General features: G+C 39.0%; 1 protein-coding gene across 4 annotated transcripts; it reads left to right on the forward strand.

Annotated features, from left to right (window-relative positions):
- The first annotated feature begins 305 nt into the window (after positions 1-305).
- Positions 306-23,029, forward strand: ZFAND4 (zinc finger AN1-type containing 4). 4 transcript variants are annotated; one of them, XM_071563339.1, is made up of 10 exons: positions 306-485; positions 1,129-1,431; positions 8,387-8,462; positions 8,563-8,630; positions 9,147-9,333; positions 13,115-13,262; positions 14,088-15,269; positions 15,844-15,898; positions 18,179-18,296; positions 20,387-23,029. In XM_071563339.1, the coding sequence occupies exons 2-10, from the start codon at positions 1,248-1,250 to the stop codon at positions 20,520-20,522; spliced, it is 2,154 nt and encodes a 717-aa protein (XP_071419440.1). In that variant the 5' UTR covers positions 306-485; positions 1,129-1,247; the 3' UTR covers positions 20,523-23,029. The 4 variants fall into 4 exon arrangements, with proteins under 4 accessions (XP_071419440.1, XP_071419441.1, XP_071419443.1 ...); XM_071563340.1 differs by having other exon boundaries at positions 306-480; XM_071563342.1 differs by having other exon boundaries at positions 13,118-13,262; positions 20,387-23,028.
- Positions 23,030-24,357: the final 1,328 nt, after the last annotated feature.

Here is a 24,357-nt window from a genome sequence, read left to right on the forward strand (position 1 = left end):
GGGCGTTGCACAGACTCACGGAAAGGTCTGGGTGGGAAAGGCCTTGAAAGCCCATCCTGTTCGCCCCGTTCCCCCCACAACGCCATGGGCCGGGGCAGTCCCGTCCGGGGCCCCGGAAGCGCATCCGGGTCCTGCCCTGCGCACGCGCCGCCGCCCCGCGCCTTAACGACCATAACAAGCGGCGCGGCGGGAGCCGCCCCTGGGGCGCCGGGAGCCCCGCCCCCCACAGCGCTGATTGGCCGAGCTGCGTGAGAGCGAGCCTCCCATTGGTCCGCGGGCGGAGCGGTCACAGGGGCGGGGCAGCGCGGGGGCTGCCGGGCGGCGGCGGCGCCTCCCGGTCCTGCCCCCCCGCGGCTCCGGCTGCGCTCCCGGTCCGACATTCCCGCTCCGACACTCCCGCCGGGCCCGGCCCGCTCCGCTCCGCCCACCTGCGGCGGGACGGGAGCCGTGTCTCCCTCCGAGCGGGCCCGGCGGCGGCAGGTGAGGTGAGACCCCGCCCTCGCTCGGCGGGCTGCGGTGCTGGGGACGCTGCGACGGGAGCGCCGAGCGCGGCGGGGCAGAGGCGCCGTGCTGGACCCGCCCCGGGCCCATCTCCGCCGGCGCGGCCGCGTCCCTGTCCCTGCAGGGCAGGGGAGGGGGGCGCGGGCGGCGGGGCCCCGAGCCCTGCCCGGGGTGCGAGGCCGGGCCGAGGCGCGGCGGGCACGGGGGCTGCTCGCCCTCCTTTGTTCGCGGCCGCTCCGCTCGGCTGCCCCATGCGGGGCTGGGCCGTGCTGCCGCCTCCAGCTCTGCCTTCCCCGAGCCCGGACCAGTCCCTGTCCTTATATCCTGTTGGAGTTTTCCTCTATCTCTGACACTGCCGAGGGCTTAGCCCGTGTCAGGAGGTGTTGGGTGTCCGGTTGTCATGTCGTTTGTGGAAACAAAAATAATAAGGGTGGCAGGTTGCACCTGAGCCCTGACTGAAACGAGTCCTACAACTACAGCGTCACCACTATCATTTGTGGTTATCTTGCACAGGTAGTACCTTACTGTTTCTCAGTAAGCATTTTCTTGTTCGTCAAGAAGAAAAATGATAGTGTCTTTAACAATTACATTCAGATGTTGTCAGAACTATATTTGCTTGCTTTATAGGTGAAAAATCCTAAAGATGAACAGCAATGCATCCCATGTGTCGTCAGAACTGACTTGGCTGGAAGTGGAATGTAGTTTCTTGACAGATCTTCTTACGAGGAAGTTGTAAATCTTTTCTAATGGCCAACAGGAAAGAGCCTCCGTTTTTCAATAAGGATAGTATGGGACCGTTTCACTACAAGCTTCCTTTCTATGAAACTATGCAGCTCTTCATTGAGACGCTCACAGGAACATGCTTTGAACTGCGAGTTTCCCCCTTTGAAACAGTTATTTCTGTGAAAGCTAAAATTCAAAGACTTGAAGGTACTATTTCTCTTATTTCACTTTAAACTTTATTGGTTTAGAGGAAGAGAGGCCGTCTTGTTTTAAACATTATAATTGCTAAAATCAAACCAGAAAACTTAAATGACACATTTAGTAATATGTATATAAACAAGGTGCTCAGTTTATGGCTTAGGTTTAATTGGAGTTGAGTTGTTTTCCTTTCCCAGTAAGTTCATGGCTTAGAGTTCACTGGAATTGTTATGTTTGCTCTTCTACTGGGTTGGTTGCTTCGGGTTTTTTCATATATATATACAATTAATAAGGTTTATCCTAGAAACTTACATTCTCTGACATGAGTTGATTGTTAGAATCTTGAGCCATGCAGTATGTCTGTATTGTAACTGAGCATAGTTTAAACTTGCTGCCATGCTTGTTGCTTGTTTAGTTAGTCAGTTTACAGTTTTTTTACGATACTGCAGTCAGGAGAGCAACTGCAGTGCAGGCAAATCCCAAAGGCAGCTTTAAGTTACTGATTTGAATTTTGGTTAGGCGAGTTCTCTTTTGCTGGTAGAGATCTGGGTGAGCAATGCTTTGTCTTAAAGTGATGCATTTTACATGTCTTGCAAAGCGAAAAGCTCTTTTAAGTTATGAGGCCAGTCATGATGCTTATGCAAGAAAAAGTGTAGGTTTGTCCTCTCTTACTCCTTTCCCTCTATGGAGAGAATGATCCTGCTTGAAAGAATGTGATTTGAAATATTTAAATATACATATTTTAACTCCTTTGAAGTATTGCATTCTTTTTCACTTTGGAGGGGTTAAAAATTATAGCTGCAGAGGCAGAGAGTATAAGGGTTGCTAATTTTAGGAAAAGGGATCCTCTCCTTCCCCAGTATACCTGTACGTGTTTTTTATCCTTCTGTCTGTGTGGAAATCATGCTCTGGGAGCTGCAATGTGATTCTTTAGACTTGAATCTAAGACACTTTCATCCTCTTCTGAAAATCTGCTCTAATGGATGGGGTAAAAAAAGAAAAGGTAGCTGGCACAAGTCTTAAAACACACAAGCATTGCAACAATAGGGGTGACTTTTTACTGAGATTCATGTAGCAGAAGCTCCACCGTGCAGGTAACTGGAGTTTACATCTGTGTAGGTACAGTAGTGCAGTTATGTGGATGTACTTTTGTTTTCTGTGGACTGGGCCATAATTAATCACAAGTCAGAGAATGTGTTAGGATGCTCCTGGAGGCTAGTGGTGAAACAAGAAGAGGAAAGGGTTTTTCTTCACTGTAATTAGAGGTGTAGGAGAGATGCACAGAATGCTAACTAAGGGTGAATTAAAAGGTAGCATAGGTTGTCTGGGCAGTATCACTGAAGGGGAGTGAACTTTAAAGAATACATGAAGAGATCAGTGGAAGAAGTGAAAAGAGGAATTTTTGTTTCTCTTAGTCCAAAACATGAGACTGCAAATAGTCATACTGAATTATACCTATAGCTTATTATTGTAGGCTGAGTGTGCCCAGCCTATGAATGTATCATCATTTCTTACTAGAACAGCTCAATAATGAAGTTATACTGTTGCTTATTCAGAATTTTCTTCACATGTTGTAGTTCATAGGCTGAAAAGGTTATTATGGCTTAGGTGCCTGCTGTATAGAATTAAGTATTAATAAGTAAATTTCATTAAACATGGATGATGGTTCACTGGTGCTTATCATTGCATTGCTAAAAGTCAGTTGAAATACCTTGATAACAGAGATAAAATATCTGTCATATTCTGATTAATACAATTTATGGGAGGCAGAGTGAAAAACAAACTACTGATCGCCCATGTGTGGAGGGAACAAATGCACAATAACAAATTAATTCTATATTGCATTTGTGGTTGTTGTTGCACGTGAAATAATAATTAACAACTTTTAGTGACAAAGTTCCCATTATAGTGCACAAATCTGAGCAATAAATGACTCACGTGGAGGAAAAATTCTAAAGTTGTGATGTAGCATGGGAAGGAGAAAGCTTACATCTGTTCTTGTTTCCGCTGCTGGTGTTCACTGTTTATTGTATTGTGTCAACTTTCATGGGGTATGAATCTCTCCCCTTTCAGCTGCACCTGTAGCTGTAGAGTGCTTCCTGTGCTGCTGGGAGACTATATAGGATCCCTAATCTGTGTTTTGTCTCTGTGGACTCATTGGGTGTTGAGGATGATGGTGTGTAAGCATACAACAACACATGTTCTGAAAAAATTACCTGAAAGCTCTAAGAAAAAAATCAAAAATTGTATCTGAAGTTAAAGAATCTCTTCAAATGTTACCAATGCCTTCAATTATAAGAGGGTCGTAATAAAATTAAAACAAGTCAGACTGATCTTTGTCAACAACTGGAATATCAATAGCTGTAGACTGTCTCCACTGTAATAAAAAAATATAATATGGGTGGCATGTTAGGAATTCTGTATACTTCAGATTCTGTTTGTCATTCTTGGTGCCTGTTAGCAATCTGATACGGAAAGGTTTTGTTTAGACAGCTGTAGCAGACATTGGTACCTTACTAAGAAAGAGCTCCATGTCTTCAGCTATCTGTTTTCAGTGGGTTTTAGTCCGTAAAGAATATCAGTAAAAACTTACTAGTGGGTTAATGCATCTAAAATTTCAGTGCAAGTTGAAGTATATCAAAGGCATTTGTCCTCAAATGTGTTCCATGCTAAGTAAGCACAAGATTTTTTTATAAATGTTGACTTTGAAGCCCCTAGAGTAAATTGCTCCAAGTCTCACATTCACTGAGTCTTTTAAAATGGTTCACCGTGGAAGAAATAGCCCCCTTCGTCTCTTCTGTGGCATAAAAGATAGAATACATGCAGCCACACATAGTGCTGCCAGCAGTGCTATCTACTCCATTGGTTTTAATTGTTGATTGGGTTTGAAGGCAGGATCATGGATAGCATATCTGAGTTTCAAGGTGGCATGAAAAACTGAGCTTCAGCACATGAATAGTATTTTAAAAAGTAGGCTTGCAATGAAAGAGGAAGTAATGGGGTTTTTTTTAAACTGAGATCTCTTTTTGCTTCCTCCATTGCACAAGTCCTTGTAGCTGCCAGGCTGGGCAAAGCTGAGTATTCTTCATTCAGAAACACCAGTTATTACACTGGATTTTATAGACAAAGCATTCAGGTAGCGTATTCCTAGTAGTGGTTACTTATTTCATCTGTTAAAGAATCGTAGATAATGCCTGCAAACACGTTTGTTCAGTAGGATAGAATTGAATCTCAAGGGAGCAGGTGGACTTTGGGATTCGGTGTCAGTATTATTGTTACTGGCTTGCAGGGCTTAACTTGCATTATTCAGTATGGAGTGTTAAGGCATTAATTTACATAGCTTTAAATTAAGAAAAAACAACTTGGTCATGGTTTGATCAGTGAGTACTTGCAAGTGAATTTTATAGTCTGTTTATGTGGAAACATCCACCTTTTTAGATGAACATTTAAGTGTTCTCTTTTTCTTGTATTATAGTAAAGGGAAAAAACAGAACCAGCTTTCAGAATACAACCTTATTTCAAATGCTTGTGTTCAGAGTTGTTATTTTTTCCTTTGGTTATTTTGCTGCCTGTGTACAGCAGCTTCACCTTAAACAAAAGGAACTGAAAGAATGTCAAGCAAACTTCATATGGATGTTGTAATTTCTTTCAATATTCTGTGAATTCAGAGTATGTCATAATAATATTTATTACTGTTTGCATTAGCGAAAGTAGCTGTGCTTTTGCCAGGACTGGAGAAGTGGATTGCACAAGTATAACGAGTTGTTAACCGAACCATTCTTGCTTTTCTTTAGTTTACTAGTTTTCCTCCACATCTTCTATTTGCCTTGCCATTTGCCTGTTTACTGGGCAAAAGTTCATGAAATGATTTTTAAGCTTGTGCCTTGTCTGAGCTGGGAATGCCAGACTGCCCAGATCAGATATCTGCACAGGGCAGCATCTGGAAGGTGTAAAGTCAGGTCACCTTTGTCAGGAAATTTTGTGGGTTTGTATTCAGTGACTGCTGATTGGGTCTTACTGATCTCTTCTTTGTCAGTCGCTTGAATAAAGAGTAAGTCACTGCTGACTGCCACTTACACTTCATGCTACTGTCTTGCAAGTGAAAGCTGGGCTGTTGGACAGTTGGAAGAGCATCAGCTGCTGCAAGTTGTGAACTTTTGTATCTCTTACTAGTGTAGCCAGTTTGTGGGAGATAGTAAGACTGTCGGCCCAGCCTCTCCTTAGGCAGAGGCTCCAACGATTTCAACATTGGATGAAAGATTAAGTACACTATTTGAATTTAGACTGTGAAATGTTTGGGGTGTTCTAAACATACTAACCTTGTACCCACAACATAAAATAAAGTTTGTTCTGAAGTCTACAGGGATTTTTTTTCCAGGTGAGACCTGACCACATCAGGTTCTGTGGTGAGCCTGCTTAGCATGCCAGAAAGAGTAAAGGAGGAAAGCTTAAGGGACTGTATCTGACGCTGATTCACACACAGGATAGAGTACCTGCTTCTCTCCTCTCCTCCCCCCATTTTAGTAGGCCACATTGTCAGGGCACCTGCAGCCATTTCAGTAGATAGTCTGCAGACTTTTCTGTCCTCCTGTAGCATCACCCCTGTTTCCTCGCTTCCATTTGAGTTTTGAGATGTAGCTTGTTGTTGGACTTAACCTCAGTCCTGATTTAGAGCAGGCCAGTGATACAGTCATGTGTTGCTTAGGGGGAGAGGAGTAGTGGGTGGGTATCTCACAGTTCTCATTATTACTGGCAGTTTTACATACTGATCCCATGTGTAAATGCCTCCTCAAGAAATCCTTACTATAATCCAGAAAAGGGACAGCTGATGCTTCTTGCTGATTGCTTATGTGCTATAAAGCACATACCATTTCCTCCATACATACAGAATTCCAACAAGGCAGCATGGAAGGGAAAATGTTATAAAGATGTGCCTGTTTTCAATTGCAGCACAGTATCATCTTTTCATCTGTTCATTTCATCAAAAATATATTGTCATTGTTGAATGAGCAAAAACATGTTTCCCTCCAGTACTGCCAGCTGCAAGCCAGCCTTTTTAACACTCTCAGTTTATCAAAGTACTTGGAAATTGCTCCTTGGAGGCTCCTGAAACCATAACAAATGAAGACAGTAATGATTGTTTGTAATCAGAAGAGTGCAAAACAACAAAGAAAACTTCAGTGTAGACTCGCTGGCTCTTGCCAACTTGTTCTTTTGCTTACTCGCAGACTTGAACCATAACCAATAACCAGCTATTAATTAGCTGGCAGTGTGGTAGCAATTATGTTACTCTACTGAATTCCCCTCATAAATGTCTTGTGGACATCAGAGGATATAAGATTCCTGTTAAATGCCATCCAAGTGGAGTAAAGTTACGTTGGTCATTCAAAAAAGGGAAGATCTGGATATGAGCTGTAGTGAGAAAAGGGAATTGTAATCTCTAAAGCTTAAAGAATAACAATGACAGTTCTTCTGAACTGCACTCCTCCTTCTGCAAAGGGACATCTCCTTAGTGTTTCTTATACTTACCTGTTTAATCTGCTTAATCTGGACTTTCACCAGAATCTACTGCCCTTTTCTTCCTTGCTGGTGATGGGTGTTTGTAGCTCAGTGCCTTTTTTCTGCCTGGGAAGGGACTGTTTAACTGACCCACCACAGCTAGATGACCATCCTTGCCAGCCTTTGGAAGCTGAGATGCTTCTGGAAGCAGTGGAAGGACTCTGATCCTTGTGTTCCCCTCTTGGCAGATGTATTTTGGGAAGTCTTACTGTGTAGCACTGCTGCTTGCATTGCCCTTTAAGTATCTGAACATGCAATGAATAAAAATATAAAATAAGGTTATTTTAATGTTACCTTTAGGAAAATACATTTATAGCTTTTGTTTTTTAGTCTGAGGAATAGTGTTTATACCTTTTTTAAAAGGTAGTTCTTGGCCTCTGTAGATTTTAGTTTTAATTAAAATTTATCAGGAACAAACAGTGAGACCTTAATTACCTGGGTTTCTTTTTGCAGCTGGAGGGAAGATTTTTTTCCCCCCAAAGACAAAAAAAGACAGCTATTCGTCTTCCATTAGCCTTAATTGTTTTGGGGTTTTTTTTTAATGGTCTGAGATGTCTCATCTTTTCATAACTATCCCTATCTGTATTCTACCCAAAATTTGGAAGGTAGCGACATCCTAGTAAAAATGTGTGAAGATCTCAGGTTGTGCCAGCTTATGCTTATTATCTTTAATATGTATTACATCTGTATCTTAAGTGACAATGCAAGCAAAAATAAACAAAAATTATTTGTGTAGAATATGGGTTTTTAGTAAGGAACAAATACTTACTTTCTTTTAACAAAAATAGCCAAATTGTCCCAGAACTTGAGTTGAAAATGAGCATTACTGGATATTAATAAAATGTTCAAATGGTCTGAAGAACACCCAGAACAAAACAAAAGCATTTATAGGATGAAGTTTAATTAACTGCTGTGGTACTAAATTGTATATGTGAACCTTCAGATTCCAAACCAAGCCAGTATAAAAACATATTTGCAGTTGTCACCACTGTAGTAGATCTGGGTAATACAAAAAATCAGTCTGAGGTTAAATTATTCAGAAGTTTTGTTGGTAGAAGTTTTATCCTGTTTTTCCTGTCTGTAGGCATAAAGTACAGAGGTACAGATAGCAGGAAAAAGCCTCCCTCATCTGATGACTGGCAAAAGAGCCTGAAGCAGCTGAACACTTTTGCAGAACTGTTGTTGAGGCAAAAGATTGAACTTTGTGTGTGAGCTAAAGCCTTCTGAAAATCTTAACTTTGTTTTTAGTAACTACTTGGAGATTGCATATCATGACTGAAGGCTGCTCATGTGCCTCTCCTTGTCCTACTTTGATCCATCAGCCCCACATTCTTCAAAAAATTAAAACTCCCCAGCAGCCCTTCCACCAAGCTCCAATTTTAAGTTGTTTGCTTGTTTTGTTTAGGTATTCCTGTATCTCAACAGCACTTAATTTGGAATAATACAGAACTGAAGGATGACTATTGTTTGAATGATTATAAGTAAGTATAGAATGAAATTATGGTTCTAATTAATGTTTCTAAATTTCTGTTAGCATGAACAACAGAAAATGCTATAAAATGTATTTATTATTATTTACAGCATTTCAGAAGGCTGCACTCTGAAGTTAGTTCTGGCTATGCGAGGTGGACCTGTTAACACCAGAAGAGGTGGGTGTTAGTTAAAAATAGTGGTTTTCATGCAACAACTTATAACTATAAACAGCTTCTCTTAGCTAAGCATTTTAGACAATCAGACTTCGTTCCAAATTAATTGGAAAAATGCTCAACTAAAATGCAGGATTTTTTTCCCCATCTTTTCGTTCTTAAAATAACAAGTGCACTTTGTTTACTCTTAGTTTGAATATATTTGTATGTATAGAATTATCATGTCATAAAATTAGCAATTCTTCACTTGAAGAAAAGTCATACTGTAATGTCATTATTCAAATAGTTTTTAAAATATGATAGGTAAGTATCAGGCATTGCTTCAGTCAGATAATAAAATTGATTATGTGGATCATCTGTATAGGAATAAAATGGAGAACTACCCTTGATAATTTCCACTTTGAAAAAAACTCAGCATGTCTTGTAGGTTGGGAATTTGTGTTATAAACTGAGCTGAGCTCCCAAAGGTGGCAAAACAACAATAATATTTTGGGTTTATTTGATTTTTTGTCTTCATAGTTCCTGTGAAAGACCCTATCAGGGAAATGGCTGAATACATGGATCCTGCTAGAGACAAGACTTGGGAGAAAGGGCCATCCAACAAACAAGTTACTTTCCTGGTGTATCGGGAAGGAGACAGGCTGAATTTCTTCCGTGTGGTTGACCGGGGCGATGGCACTTTAACACCATTATCTGAGCCTTTGAGGTACAGTTTCTTTTAATCTTTATTATTATTCTTCAAAAGTGGGTTGCTGTGTAATTTTCAGCTTTATTTGTTGACTTTATCAAAAGAATATCTGGAATATGCAATAATTATTCCCTAAGGGCTATTAAATTGCTGCAACTGGGTGACATAACAGCACAGTAGAGCTTTGTGGTCGGTGGTCATGCTGATGATTCTCTTATCACTGTGTGTGTTAATATAGTGAGATAAAGCTGACCTGATACTTAAGGCAATTCTCAACATTCCAGCCCTTTCTGAAGAGGAATATTTTGCAGGAGAGTCAGTTTGACCATCTAAGATATTAAAACCTTCACTTAGGCACTTTCTCATGCATCTTAAGGCATTTGTTTAGTTTTGCAAACATTTATCTGCTGTTACAATCAGAAGAGCAAGTGTGTCACTTAATGCATTGTAGTGAGAGGTTTAGTAGTCTTTTCCTTAAAGCTATCAGAATTGGTAATATCTATTAAAAATAATTACATTTTGTTTTCATACTGCAGCTTTTAGGTAGATTTTCTTAGCCCCTCAATAACTTAATATTTGTACAACTGTGAGGAAAGGAATCCCTATTCTGAAACCAGCTGCATTTTCTCCAGGGCTAAGGCTTATGCTGTTTTAAGTGGCTATTCCTGATTTTGTGTGCAAAGTGAAAGTAAGAGCTTTGTACTGGGTTTATATTCAGCATGTTTGTATTCAGAGTGATACTAATCTTATAAACTTCTGTAAAAGATCTGTATTTAAAACTACTGACTGAATGAAATATCAAGGTTGAATTCCCACATTGTTGTACAGAGTAGAAAGTCCTAGTGTTTGATACACAAATACTGGAAAGAAGGAAGAGAAAAGATAAAAATATTTTATATCTGTGATCTTATCTTTAAGCCCCTGCACTCTTTCAGTAAATAACCACATCTGGTATTGCGTGTAGGTTTGAGATAGGTTAAACCAAGCATAATTGGTAAGAACTGACAACCTTTCTGCTGCATTGGGCAAGATACTCTTCTGGAAAGAGCAAAACCAGTGTAATTCTTGTTGTCACTGATACCCTGCCTATTCCCACATTGTTCCTGTTTAACCTTTTGACTCCAGCAAATATCCAAACCAATCCAAAAAGCTGGACTGTGGATGCTATATTCTGAATTAGTGGAAGCAGTTGTCATGAGCTGCTTGACCTTTCATTTTTCAGTAGAATGGGCCTCTGGTATCTGCCTGCATGTTCCAATGTTTGTGTGCATGTGTGTCCATTCCCCCCCCCCCCATTTAAAACTAATGTGGACAATTGTCTTAAAGTCTTAGTACTTTTCCATTAGGTGACCCTAGTGTGTGGATTATGTAGTAATTTAATTGAGATTGGCTAAATGTTGCAAATTGGAGGAATAAATAGCAGTCTTCTGGCTCTTGCAGAGCACCTGGGCAAACCTTTCAAAGCACAGCAGCACATATAAAAGTCAAATACATTACACTTAAAAATGTGCTGTCACTGGTCAAATGAACCAGTTGGGTTGGAAGCCACCTTGGCTGAAAACATTCAGCTTCAGTTGTTTCTCTGTGCTTTCTATAGGAATTCATTTATTAGCTTTTCAGCTAAGGCAGACAGTAATTTGGAGGGGGAGGAAATCCTGATATTTGGATTTGTTATTATGGCCGGGTCAGACTGTGGGAAATGAAAAAAGTAGCAAAGAGAGGAGAGAATGGGAACAAATGAGACCTTTTCAGTTGGTCTTTATAGAGGAAGGGTGTGGATCACTCTGAATATTGCTGTTTTCCACACTGACAGTTAAATGTGTGTCTGTGTGGGGGTTTACTGGTGACTGAGCATTTTGAGGTACTTGTTTATCAGCTTTTCTCACACTGTGTGTGTGTGGAGCAGAATTCAGTGACTGAAATTTAGAAATGAGACATTGGTTTTGGTTTTGTCCTATAGTTCTCCAGATCATTTTATTTTGTCTGTGGTTGAGTTAATGGTTAGAACTTGTAAATGCATACAATGGTCATTGTCTCTGGATTAAAAGAAGAGTGTTTAAGTTGTGGTGGAGGATGAGGCAAAAGAGTTTCAGCAAGCTAATATTTTTTGAGACGTGCATTTTAAAAGCAAGAGATTAAGAATGTTGACACCTATGGACAAAGTAAATTTGAAATTTATTACTCATTGAGAAACGGACTGAAAGTATCATTAAAATCAAAACTGTCCAACTTCATTATTTTACAATACATTAAAGCAAACAATCCTTTGTTACTCCTCTTTTTGTGTTCTTGGCCCCTATTTAGTCAGAAAATTGAAGAAAAAAGGTAGCAATTATTTTTGCATTAAAAAGAAAGGAAAAAAATCAACAAAAAGCCTTCAAACCCCCAAACATGATACATGCCACTTTTCGTTTTATCCTTACCTGGAAGTTAAACAAATTGTTTTGAGTTGGTGACTTCAGTCTTTGAGAGTTAAAATTTTGAAATTATTTTCTTCTAGCGTTGGGTTTTTACCAGGAGAGGTATGTAATATGCGTGCTCACTGTCCCCACATGGAACCATTCAGGTCTTGGTAAGAAATGACTGGTCTATTTTGTTGACTCTTGCTTTGAATTTGCTGCCATCTTGCACTTCACAATGTCTCCCAGCTGTGCTGCCTCTGGAATTTTGCTAGATGTTAGGAAATGGGTTTGGAGAGTCAGTGCAAAAAGTACTGGCTCTTGACTAAGGGCAGCAGAATATTTCCAAGAATCAGGTAAGATGCCAGCTCTAGTTAGTGATACTTTCTTTTGGTACTGACTGCCTCGTGACCTTTAGTTCTTCCTTGATCTCTTCTGGAGACTCGAAACTTAAATCTACTAAGACATTTGTATGAACACAGGAATTGCCTGATTGTCATGATTTCTAGAAGCTGACAGCTTAATGGAAGAACTAAAACACTCTTTAAAATATACTACATACAATGTTGAAAATGCATCAATTTGTAATTATTTGGACATTCCTAATGGTTCTTTCATTTCGCTGTCTAATGTTTAAATGTTTGTGATAATGCTTTATTGCTTCATAGGAAAAGTAAGTTAGATGATGATTTTAAAATGTTGAAGTGTTGCATTCTTTTAGAATGCAGAATGGAAGAAGGAAATAATAAACTGCTATAAAATTCCAGTGACTACTGAATTAAAATACTTCGTCTTGAAATTAGCAGTTCTGTTTGGTTTTTTTCCAAATGTGAGACTTGTTGGAATCTTTGGAAACATAAACTGACATAAACTGATCTTTCTTTTTTTTTTCTTTTTTTTTTTATATTTTGAAAAGGAGAAATAGAATATCACATCCACACGGGTGACCCCTCCATTTCCATTTATGGTGAGAACACCCCTCAGGATGGATAGAAATTTGGACTTTTCCTTCCATGACAGTGTCTGGTTAATTGGAAAACTGATCAGCTTGTTGTCTGAGTCACACACTTAACAGCTTTGACCATATCTTCAGGAGACATTTGTGGAACTGGATATCCCCTCTTTGGGGAAAATATATAGTGAGTGTGAACCAACTGTATATGATATAACGACTTCCCAGAGGCGTGGCTGTGTGCAGATTTCGGCAACATCACTTTGCTCTTACAAGGGATGCTGATGTGGATAAATGGATTCGAAATGGCTTTGCATACGGTTTTACATAATGCTTTGTCAACAGATCAACTACGGATATGACTTCCTAGTTATGAGAGTACTCTGCATTGAAAACATAATTAAATTACTTGATTAGAAGGTGAATGCAAACTTTCTTTTATTTTCAGCAGTGGTTCAGTTTATAATTTATATGCTGATGATGAAGATGAGGCAGAGGCATCACCTTCTGGCCAACAGATTATTGAGAATTCAATTACTATGAATAAAATGAAACTGCTGAAGGCAAAGATGGAGAACATGAATCTGAGTAAAAAGGTGAAATTGTGATTTCAGTTTTTCTGTCATAAAATAGCTAGGGCTTTCCTTGTGCTGGATTTTCTAAAAAGCAGGTCAGATACTTTGTTGTCTTGGGAAGTGAAGTTATCAAGGGTAGATGATTTCTCATCTGTTGTTTATGTAAATGCTCTTGTACAAACATTCTGCTAAGGGGTATTGGCTTTTCTTGGTTCTGTCCTCATTCAAAGAATTTGCCTACTGGTCCTGGATTTATTTGCATGGATGGGTTTTTAAGGGTTGGTTTATTTGAGTTTTTTTCTTCCAGTACTTTAAGTAGCATTGTTTTATCCTACTGTTCTGGTAAAAGTCAATGTTTCTCTTAAATGAAAGTTCACTAGAAATGCTGTAACTGAAAAACCCATAAAGTGAGATCCAAAAATGAGATTACCTTGAAGATAAAGCATTACACTGGTGTTCATGGTGTTCATGTGTGACTAGGTTACCTAGATGTAAAATGAAGAGATTATACTTTCTTTCATTTTCTGTTGTGTTTGAGACCTGAAGCTCTTCTGGATAACTTTGATGGCATTCTGGCTTTTCTTTTCTACTTTTTTGACACGTGGCCTGCTTACTGAAAAGCATTTTCTGATTATGATCTTTTATTGTAATACTTGGATGTTGGGGTGAGGTCTTGATGGCGAGTAACATGTGAGGGAGCAGAAGGAATGATCTGATCCTTTATGGTCTGACACTGTCTGAATTTGTCAGAATATGTTCTCAGTCAGGTCTTTGAACGCAATTGGAATTCAAATACTAATTGTTGTATCTATGTTTTTTGATTTTTGTTGTGTTGGTTTCTAATAGCCTAAGAAAACTGTCAAGGTGAAACCTCGTCCTCCAATGGCTCCTCGACCATCGAGTGGCTCAGTGGCTGCTGCTCGTCACCGTTTCTTACGAGTGCTCCCCCATATTGGACAGTCGTGCCTACCTCCTCCTGGGAATTTGCATCAGTCGGAGTCTTCCCAAAATGCACTTTCAGCATTGGCTACTCTGGCCACTGCTGGTAGAACAATGACATCCACAGCTAATCACTTCCTGAAGGAAGATGACACTTGGCAGAGCAACTCTTGGTCTCAGCCAGTTGGCAGCATCAGGTTACCACCAAAAATATCTCGTGTTGAACTAGAAAATGCAAAACTACCTACAAATAGTATTCTGACTCCTGTTTCATCCTTGCCTGCAAATTCAGAAAAAGCTACTGAAAATGTGACCTCAGCAAGTGAGGAGAATGCAGTTTTGTTTCCAAATCTAACAAACGTAGAACTGTATGGAACAGAAGAAGAACACCTACCTGAACCAGATGGTTTTGCTTTTTTAACAGAAGGAAGCACCGCTGAACAGTGTAGTGAGATATATGACATAGGAAAAGTAAACTCAGAACTTGAACTGCCTGATGGAGACAAAGAGTCTAAGGTTGTAGAGCAGCATAGAAAACCAATTGGCAAAGTGCTGAGCACTGCAGCAATGGAGACTGGTCTTCTCAGTACTCATGAATTAAGTCCTCAGAAAAATCTGCTTTTGTCACCTCTTAGGTTTTCAGCACAAGAAACATGTCACAGTTCTCTGAAACCGCAAGCACAACCCAGATGCTTCGAGGCTGGTAACTTGAGATCTACAGCCTCCCCACATGTGCTTCAATCATTGGAAGTACGCAGTATAGCAGGCTCCTCTTTTCCTAGGACTGCTAGATTTTGTAGTGTGAAAGTAGAGTCACTTGGCAAAAGACCTGATATAATTTCTAAAGGAGAGGATAGGGACATCACAAATGTGGCTAGCAAGGCATCCAAAGAACCTGTGAGTTCTGCAAGTAACTTAGGATTTCTGGCTTCGCTGGCCCTAAGCACAAACAGGGAAACTTTACAGAGTTCCTGTGGGACAGGCAAGTTTCAGACTTCTGGTATTGCACTACCTACAAACCTGCAGCATTTTCAGAAAGAAAGCTTTAGGAAAACTGCTCCTCCAAATGAAGCTGCTGATTATATTCTAGTGAGTATTCATGCATTCAAAGAAATCGAAGTTTTCTTATCTTTTCTGGTACTGGTATTACAAACTACTCTGTGTGTGTGTGTCTTGTTGCTAAAGGCAGATGCAGGGAGGGGGACGTGTGTTTAAATCTCTGATCGTCTTACACTGTTCTCTGAATTCCTGTTGGTAACTTAACTACCTTATCTACACAGGTCCTAGAAGTAATTTTTCAGAAAGATTAAGGAGATTGTTCAGTTCACATCTGAAATTATTAATGTAATGATAGAATTATGAGTATCTGTGTTAGAAATGTCATCTGACTTCTGCTCACTAATTGTCATTTATTTCAGTGTGCCAAGCTTCAGCTCTCTAATGTACTTGGTTGGTTTGGTGTCTTTTGAAGTATGGGGAGGTTTATTAAATAGTCATTTAGGGTAAGACTTAATATTGTGGAATTTTTAACTTTTCTGCAGAAGTTGTCTTGAATTCTTTGTAGGTACATTGATTGATATCAAATAAGATGATAGCAGACTGCCTAAGTTTTTATTTAATTTTCATCTGCTGGTAATTTCCTTGTGGAAATTTTTTTTTTTAGTCTGCGCATGGGCTTGGAATGAATGGAAGTATGGCAGCTGTAGGGAAAAGAGTAGGTAAGTAACTTACATAATAATTAAAGATGACTCTTAATCTTTCCTGATGTATCATATATAGAGAGGACAAAAGTAATTTATCTTTGTAAGGCATGTGGCTTTTAGAGTTCTTGCTGTATTACACTTTAGCACGATTAAGCTTTTAATATTTTAAACAATTCTTTAAAATACAGATGGCATCCAGATCTTGGGTTGAGTAACTGTGACTCCTTCCTAGTTTTTTTAATAATGAATCCTATGTGTCATCTCTAGATAAAAATACGACTTTTCTGTGCTGAAGTTTCCAAATGGTCAGTTCTGTGAATAATTCCAAGTCTACTAAAATTGCAGGCAGATTTATCAGTAGCGTTGTCTGTAGCGCTACAGCCTCACCCAAAGAAAAGTGGAGAGGATGCAATAAGGGCATGGATGCTGAAGGACCCTGATACAGTGCAGATTTTTCACTATGTTTTGTGTCAGTCATCATTCTTTCCACCCTAATCTTGGTAACTGTGGAATGCTTAATGTTTGACATCTACTGAAAATGGATGTGTTATGCCTAGATATTAATTTCTTATGTGATTAATTCTCTTGGGAGGAAAGGAGTTGTATAGATTAATGTTCTTAAAACTCTGAAGGCAGTGAGCTAAAGATTTTCACTACATTAAATTTTCCTTCTTCACGTCTTGGACATGCAGCTTGCAAGTTTTCTTTTCCTTCTGTAGACCTTAGGAAGAGGCAGGCATGTATTCCAGGATTTTAAGATGTAGGTATAGAGTATGAGCTAGAAAATAGACGTTCAAACAGCAGCTGCAACAGGTAAAATGATGTAATTGTAGTATGGAAGCAAAAGTTGCTAAAATAGTGGATTGTGCCTTTGTTTCACAACTGGGGATGCAGCTTTGACTTGGCAGGCAATTAATAAACAGGTCTGTCCTTAGCTACTCCTTGGTAAAAGAGGTGATACGCTGAGAGCCTTGTCTGCATGATGGGAAAGCCCACTTTAATTTTGTGTAGAGCTATGAAGAAGACACTCCTCTGGTGTATCTCACATCAGACTAAAGTGTATTTTCCAAAGATACCAAATATGAGAAAGACCAAGTATGATGCAGGCTCCTGAGAGAGAGGTGGCTGGTAATGATGTGCTGTGTAACTGGCTGAGCGGCAGAATCAGTTTTCGTTGTAGTTGCTGTCGGGACTGTAAATGTGAGGACAGGTATATTGTTTTTTATGATTCACAGGGACAGTTGTCTTCAAGCTCTGTCTCTTTCACAAACTGAGCTAACTGTTGCTTCTGAGATAGTGCTTTTAGATGATGAAGTTGATAGCATGGACAAACAATACCTGGAAGTTTTGATTGCAGTGTGGTGGGAGAGAATGGTAGTGATGACTGCAATGTGTAGTGACTGCCGACTGCTACTGTTGAATGTAGCCTGCTGCATCTCAGCTGAGAAGTGACTTACCTTGGGATTAAAAGAGTGTTGGACAGAAAAATACTTCTGAACTGATTAGATCACTTTTTGGGAACATCCTGACAATAAAGCAGTAGAACACTAAAAGAATGTTTGAGAGGATGCGTTGCTCACTTTCACTGTCCCAACCTGTGAGAAATATGTAGAAGCAAATTGTGGACAAAGAGCTTACTTTATTATAGAGGGGAGGAAGATTCCTTTTCTTTACATGCACTTCTGTTAATAAAGCAATGGCCAAGAATCACATGGCAAAAAGTAAAAGTAAAGTAAATTTTTAAGCATGTAATGTAACCATAGAGCTAAATAGAGGCCTGTAGTCTAATACTATACCTTTCTTGGAATTACGGAGTACCAGCAGGATTTTAAAATGTTGCAGTACTTATTTGGCACACTGGTACCCTGCATATACTAGATGCTACTGGGCTACTGGAATGCCCAGTTGATTCTTTGTAGAGCCATTGTGTGCCATGCTTTCCAAGTCACACTACATGTGTTCATTTTGCATTTGGGAATACCACTATGAGACACGTTTCTTGATTTCTTTTTTAACTTCTTGCTTACATGAACTTTTAACAGGTGTTAAAAATACCAGTTCTAGGTCCCCCATTGTGATGCCTCTTCCAAAGTTGTTTATAGGCTTGTGGTGTGTTTTCTGTTTTGTCTTTCAGGCTTTGTTGTTTTTTTTCTCCCTCTCTCTCTTTAGGCTTTGGGGTTCCCACCTGAAGTATCCTAAGAATTGTAAAATTAATCTGGGTTTGAAAAGTTAACATTTAACTAGTTTGTAAATAAGTTAAAATAAAATGTCTTTGCTGTCTTTCTACTTCTAAAGCAGGTGAAGCCACCCATCTTCCACCTGTGAATGGCTTAATTCAAGCAAAAAAGAAAATTGCAAAGCACTGCTTTCTTTGTGGCAAGAAAACAGGATTGGCAACCAGCTATGAATGCAGGTAGGCTGAGTGTATAACCAGCTATTACTTAAAACTGATAGCTGAGTTAACCAAAAGGTTTTCTTTGCTGCCTGGTATTCCCTAAGCATAGCAAATCAAAAGGCAACCTTCAAAAAAGTTGAGATTCTCAGTTTAGCAAAACTGCAGGAATTAAAACTCAGGAATATTATACCTGTTCTGTTGCTGAGGTGTATGTTCTTCCAGGAAGATCAAGAAATGAAAGGTATCAGAATGGAAGATGTCAGGAAATAAAAACATGATAACAAAAAAAGAAGAGACATTTTTTACTGATTGGAGTAGAACTTGCCACAGATACATATTCTGCAAAGTTTCTTGACGATAATTATATGATTAACAACTTGAGGAAAAAATGGTTTTGTTACAGTTTCTCAGAAAATCTCCCTCAGATGTGTCTTTACTGCAACACATCTTCACAGATTATGAATTTATACACATTTGTATTCAACAATTATTTCATGTGGGATCTGCTTCTTGTAAGACTTCAGTCACCTTTGAGCACGTAGAGCATCTCAAAAGCAGAACACCAGAGTGCTGGTCCCCCAAATTATGAATTGCAGACAACATAATGAGACCTGGCACTTGGTGGTGATCATGGGGAACTAAAATCAAAGCAAACTAACTAAAAACAGCAAAAAAGACCCTGCTGTCTCTGTTCGTCTTGATTTTCAAAAATTTTTTTCCCACAAGGTATTTTTTTCTTAGTATTGTTTCCCATGAGCTAGTCAGGAGTTGGAACTGCTGCACTGTGAGGGCTGCATTTGGAGCTGATCCTGGCTCATGCCAATCAATAGCCAAATGAACAAGACTTCTGCCATTGGGGAATCGTATCAGGGGGATGAATTTTTTCCTTACTGACTTCAGTTTTTGATTTTGAAACTGTTTTGGACACTGCACACTACCCTGCTGAGCGAATAGCTGCAAGTTCTTCTAAAAGTAACGAAGCAGCTTGCTTTAGATTCAGAGTGAAGGGGGGAAATCACACATCTCCAAGAACGGCATTTGGTTTGGTTTCAGAAGGATTGGCAACCATATGATCTTTTACTAGTAAGGAACATGAACCAAATAGAGAATACAGTCTATATGAGAGAAGTGGTGATTATGGGACCAAGAACCAAAGAAAAGCAAATTTATTATCAGGCACACAAAACCACAGGTACAGTAGCTGAAGAGTTTATTATGAACCCAGATAAACAGATAAATAAATAGGGGATTATAGTCTAATAGTGAGACAGTAAGTTGGATGGGTAATGCTTAATCAGTTTCAAGAGAATTCTGATTTTGAATGGTGTCATTTTTTTACTGTCAAGAAGCATCTTTATTGAATTATTAGGCAATCAGGACATTAATACCAGTCTCCACTTAAAGCACTTGTCCAGATCAGATACAACATTCAAGGCATGCTTTTTTCCTGTTAGGAGTATTAACTGCTGAACTGTCAGTTTGAAGGCCAAAATCATAACATTAACTCATTGAAATTGCAACTGATACTGGATGGATGCACTCTTTTCCAGTTGTATAGGAAGTTGTGTTCCCTGAAGTTGGTCTGTCTGATGTCTTTACAGCTGAATAAATCTGTATTTATTACTCTTAAATGACTAATCTGAGTTTATGCCAGGCAGAAGTTGTGCCAAACTAATGAACTCTTTTGATGGTCTGAATGATATGGTGATTTTGAATTGAAATGCATTTCATGGATTTCACCTGATGCCCCATTATTTTAATTCCATGGTTTTGTCTACTGAATTCTACCAACTGATGTTATGTAAGGTCTTCAAAAAAAAAAGTAACCAAAGCTGGTAATTCTTAATTTAAAAGTGTATTTGGTCCTTGTTAGCTGGTTCCAGGAGTACTGATCTTGCATAGCTTACCAGCTGAAGAGACTGTTGGGTCAAAACTGCAACACGGAGTTAGAAAGATATTGTTTCGTTTACCCAACCAGTTAATGTTATCAGTCAAGAATGATAAGAATGCAAACAGCTATGTCAATAAGAAATGATGAAGAAAAGGGCTCTGAGCATGTCAGAGCATTAAAAGCTTCTAAAAGCTTGTAACTTCTCATATTTCTTCAGATGTGGAAACAACTTCTGTGCAACACACCGCTATGCAGAGACCCACACCTGCACCTACGACTATAAAAGTGCAGGGCGAAGGTATTTGCAGGAGACCAATCCCATCGTTAGTGCACCAAAGCTTCCCAAAATCTGACCCGGTTGTGCTGCATTCTGCTGTTGAAGAATTGTATTGAATTGAGAGAAGCACTTGCTTTAGCTGTGTAATTTTGCCATGCTCCATATTTGAAGATTTGCCAAGTTAAAAAAAAAGCACATGCAGATGCATCCTATTGAAGAATAATGTGAACACTACTGCAGTTAAGACTTTTCTTCTTGAGTGAATGAAAGGTTAAAAATTAGTTTCTAAAAACTTACATTATGATTAACTGTTACTGCACGTGTTGTGTTTTATATTTGGAAAAGCTATTTCACTAGACAAGTCTTTAAAGATGCACTTTACTAACTTTATTGTATCACCAGAGTTGAGGACGTGTTGTAATGAGGGCGTCACGTAATATCTTCTGTACCCTTGCATTTTTTGTCCATTGTGTGGTGTCTTTCAAGTTATTTCACTAGGAAAATCATCCTCCCTCCCCTTTTTTCAAACAGCCTGTTTTGAGATTTTTAAGGGGATAGTGTGTTCCACCCCTCTGTTTCATTCTGATTGGTATTCAGACATTGTGTGTCCATTCTGAAAATTACAAATCATCTTACTCACATTTTCTTAAAATAATACTGTTTATATGACAAGTTTGTTTTTAAATAGAAGGTTCCCTGTTTGTTGCCATTAAATATAAGAAACAACTTATTTTAACTTTTTTTGTAATCCTAGATTTTTTTAAGAGTTCACGACTTGGTTTGTTAAGATGTTGAATGCTGTTACTGGAAGAAATTCTAATAAATATTAAATTTTATTCTGCTTTATGTGTTAAAAATGCACAAAATAATTTCTCTTATAGCGTGTTCCTAAATTAAAAGTTGGGCTCTGTTGGGAAGGTGTATATATATTTAATTTTATTTTCCACAAGCACTGCCTTGTATTCCCACCAACTTCATTAGGAGTAGTGTGACTAACACTGTGTGCTTTAAATAAACTTCTTGAAGTCTTACAGATGTTCTAGCAAAGGCACAATGGTTGTTCAGTAAATGGCATATGTTAATCTTTCTCCCTTCAACTGATACTATATAAGGGCAGTTCAGTAAATGCATTAGACACCTCTAGTGATCACACAACCACTGCAGAAGGTGATGTTGGAAGAATATACCTACTTGAAGACCTTGCTCTTTCATTGCCTTAATGCTTCTGAAATCTTTTTATAAACATAAGTTGCATGAAATGTTCCACTATAAGGAGATTAATAAAAACCATACAACAAACCACCAAAATGGAAGAAATCCTCCCACATTGTATCTAGGTAGTCAAATGTCATGGTTCCTGTCTTGTCGAAGTCCTCAGCTACTTCCTAGTTGATTGTATTAAAATGATGTGTGCTGCCCTCAAAGAGTAGCAGCTTAGGAGAAGGACAGTCAAAGCTTGGGCCAAAAAAGAAGAAAGGATTACTGAAAGAAGGAGAAATAACTTGAAGAATCTCATCCTTGGAGGAAATCCGTTTCACGTTGTCCACTTGAAACTTCTTAAACCTGAAGCTTTCAGAGAGTGATGAGCTTGGGAAAAAACGTTTGCAATCATTCTTCTGGGCAGTGATAAAATTGTAGTTCTCTGTGTGTGACCTCCGTGCTTATTATTACTGAAGAAGGTTGCACCTGGTATGAAGGACATCTTAGTGAGCCGTGCTACGTACCATGACCATGCATGAGCTTTTACTTCCTCTCCAGCATGGGACAGTATTTGATGATGAAGGAAGAGAATAAGAAGCATGACAAATGTACTAGTGCTTTCCCAACAATTACTTGCATGCATCTCAGCAACTTTCTGAAGATGGAGGTATTGCTGGTTTTGAAGTTACAGCAGAGATTTGGTAAGAAGGCAAGTTAAAAATTATCATCTGTCATCACTTAGTCTGATATTGCATAAGTATAACTGTCAAGAAGTTTCTGCAGTGCATTAGAATGGCCACACTCAAATTTTAGGAAAACTACATAACAGATGTGTGGCAGGAAGTCTGAGTCACATCTCACTTTTGTCTCCCCCTGTCTGCATATGTGTAATGAAGTGCTTTTTTAGAAAATGCGATGCAGTAATCTAATTTCCCTGTGTGTAGTTTCTCGTAATTTTTATTATGCCTCATTTTAATTAATACAGCCATTTCTTGTACAGAACTCTACTGGTGTTCTCATATCAATACCATGTTACAGGCATCCATTTTCAACGAGTAGTACAGCCCTAAGAGCACTTCAATTTGCAATTAACTGTTTTAGTTGCTAATTTAGATGCTACTGGCTTTTATCAAATCCTGTGTTAGATTGTGCTATGGAATCTTTGCTGTTTACTGTGTAAACTTACCTAAATGGTTTGGCTTTTGAGCATTAGTCAGTGTACCGTTGTGCTATGCATCTGCTGAAGACAAATGTTTAGCTTTTGTGTGTTTGTTCATGTAATTAGATTATTAGGGACTTTGTGCAGAGAACTTGTGTTGGTTTTTCTCCCTGGCTTTCTCTTGTGTTGCTTTTCTGTGTGACGCTGCAGAGAAGCGACACCAGAGGGCACTGGAGCCATTTAAGAATGGCAGAAAGTTTTGGTTTTGTCCAATAATGAGATTTTACAAAGAAAACCTAAAAGAAAAGTGTGATTGTTTTGTTCCTGACTCTTATTCAGCCAGCTCTGAACAGATCTGAGGAGGTCAGCAACAGGGTGTGTTCCCTCCCTTTTCCTAATCCCAAAGTTTTTTTAAAAATCCAAATGGAAGAATACCTCAAACACATATTTCTGTGCTGGGTTTTATGATGTAGTTTATTAGGTAATCTTAACATATTGCAGAATAGAGAGGCCTCCTCTCTTCCTTTCCACTAGCCATGCAAGTCTGAATGCTGGATGGTTGATATGTCTGGTAAAAATATTACCTGTCCCCCTAATTTCTTACTTTAGAATGACAAATGTTGCTGTGTTTTTCTTACGGATACAGGATGAACATATGAAAGAATAAATTCAATGGGGTGTGAGGAGTGTGTGCCAGTAACTGCTGAAGTGACCACCCCTTACTACTTGTCTTTTCTGGTCTTGCAATTCAAGAAGCTTTACAGGTCACCAGCAACAGAAATTTATTTCTAAACCACACTTTAAGGCTGTTTCAATCCTTTTTAATCCAATTTTCAGAAAGACTGATTACTATGTACCATATATATAGTATGTGTATTTATAGCTACATAAGGATTATATATTCTAATCACATCTAGTTGGTGAGTTATTGCTGAAATTAGGTGCTCTGCCCAGCACCAGAAATTCAAAACAGTACCTAATCACAAATAGTATGATTTATGTGGTTTGTGATTGAGAAGGTTAGTGAGCTGGAAATAAAAACACTGACGTTTTCTAAAAGGAAGAATCAGGGGTTTCAAAATACCCTCTCTTCTTTCTCTGTCTCTGAGGGGGTTTTGGCAATTGTGTATGATTCAAAAAAAAGTGAACAGTAATCTTTTTTCTCTACCTTCTATCCCTAAACTTAATGTGCAGACAGTAATTTTATTTTTCTTGAACTGATGTTATTTCAACAGTAGGCTTGGATTTATTTTGCCTGAATCTAATTTGTACTTAGGGCTGGAACTGTTGCCTGAAATGGGCCACATTTGGGATATAGTAGTGGTTTGCTAAAAACATGTACTGACTGGTGCAAATTTACAGAAATACTGTTTTTAAATATGGTCTTGAGACTGAGAGTTGAATGACAGGATTTCTTCTTAGCAATGATCATGGGTAGTTTGTTTTAGGGGACACATGGGACTCATCAGAATAGACTGGATTAGCTTGAGATCCATCCAGTCCACCATCTGTCTCTGGGAATAGAAGGTAACAGACACTTAAGAAGGTGCAA

The sequence above is a fragment of the Pithys albifrons genome, chromosome 9 (assembly GCF_047495875.1).
Source record: "Pithys albifrons albifrons isolate INPA30051 chromosome 9, PitAlb_v1, whole genome shotgun sequence".
NCBI classification, from domain to species: Eukaryota; Metazoa; Chordata; class Aves; order Passeriformes; family Thamnophilidae; genus Pithys; species Pithys albifrons.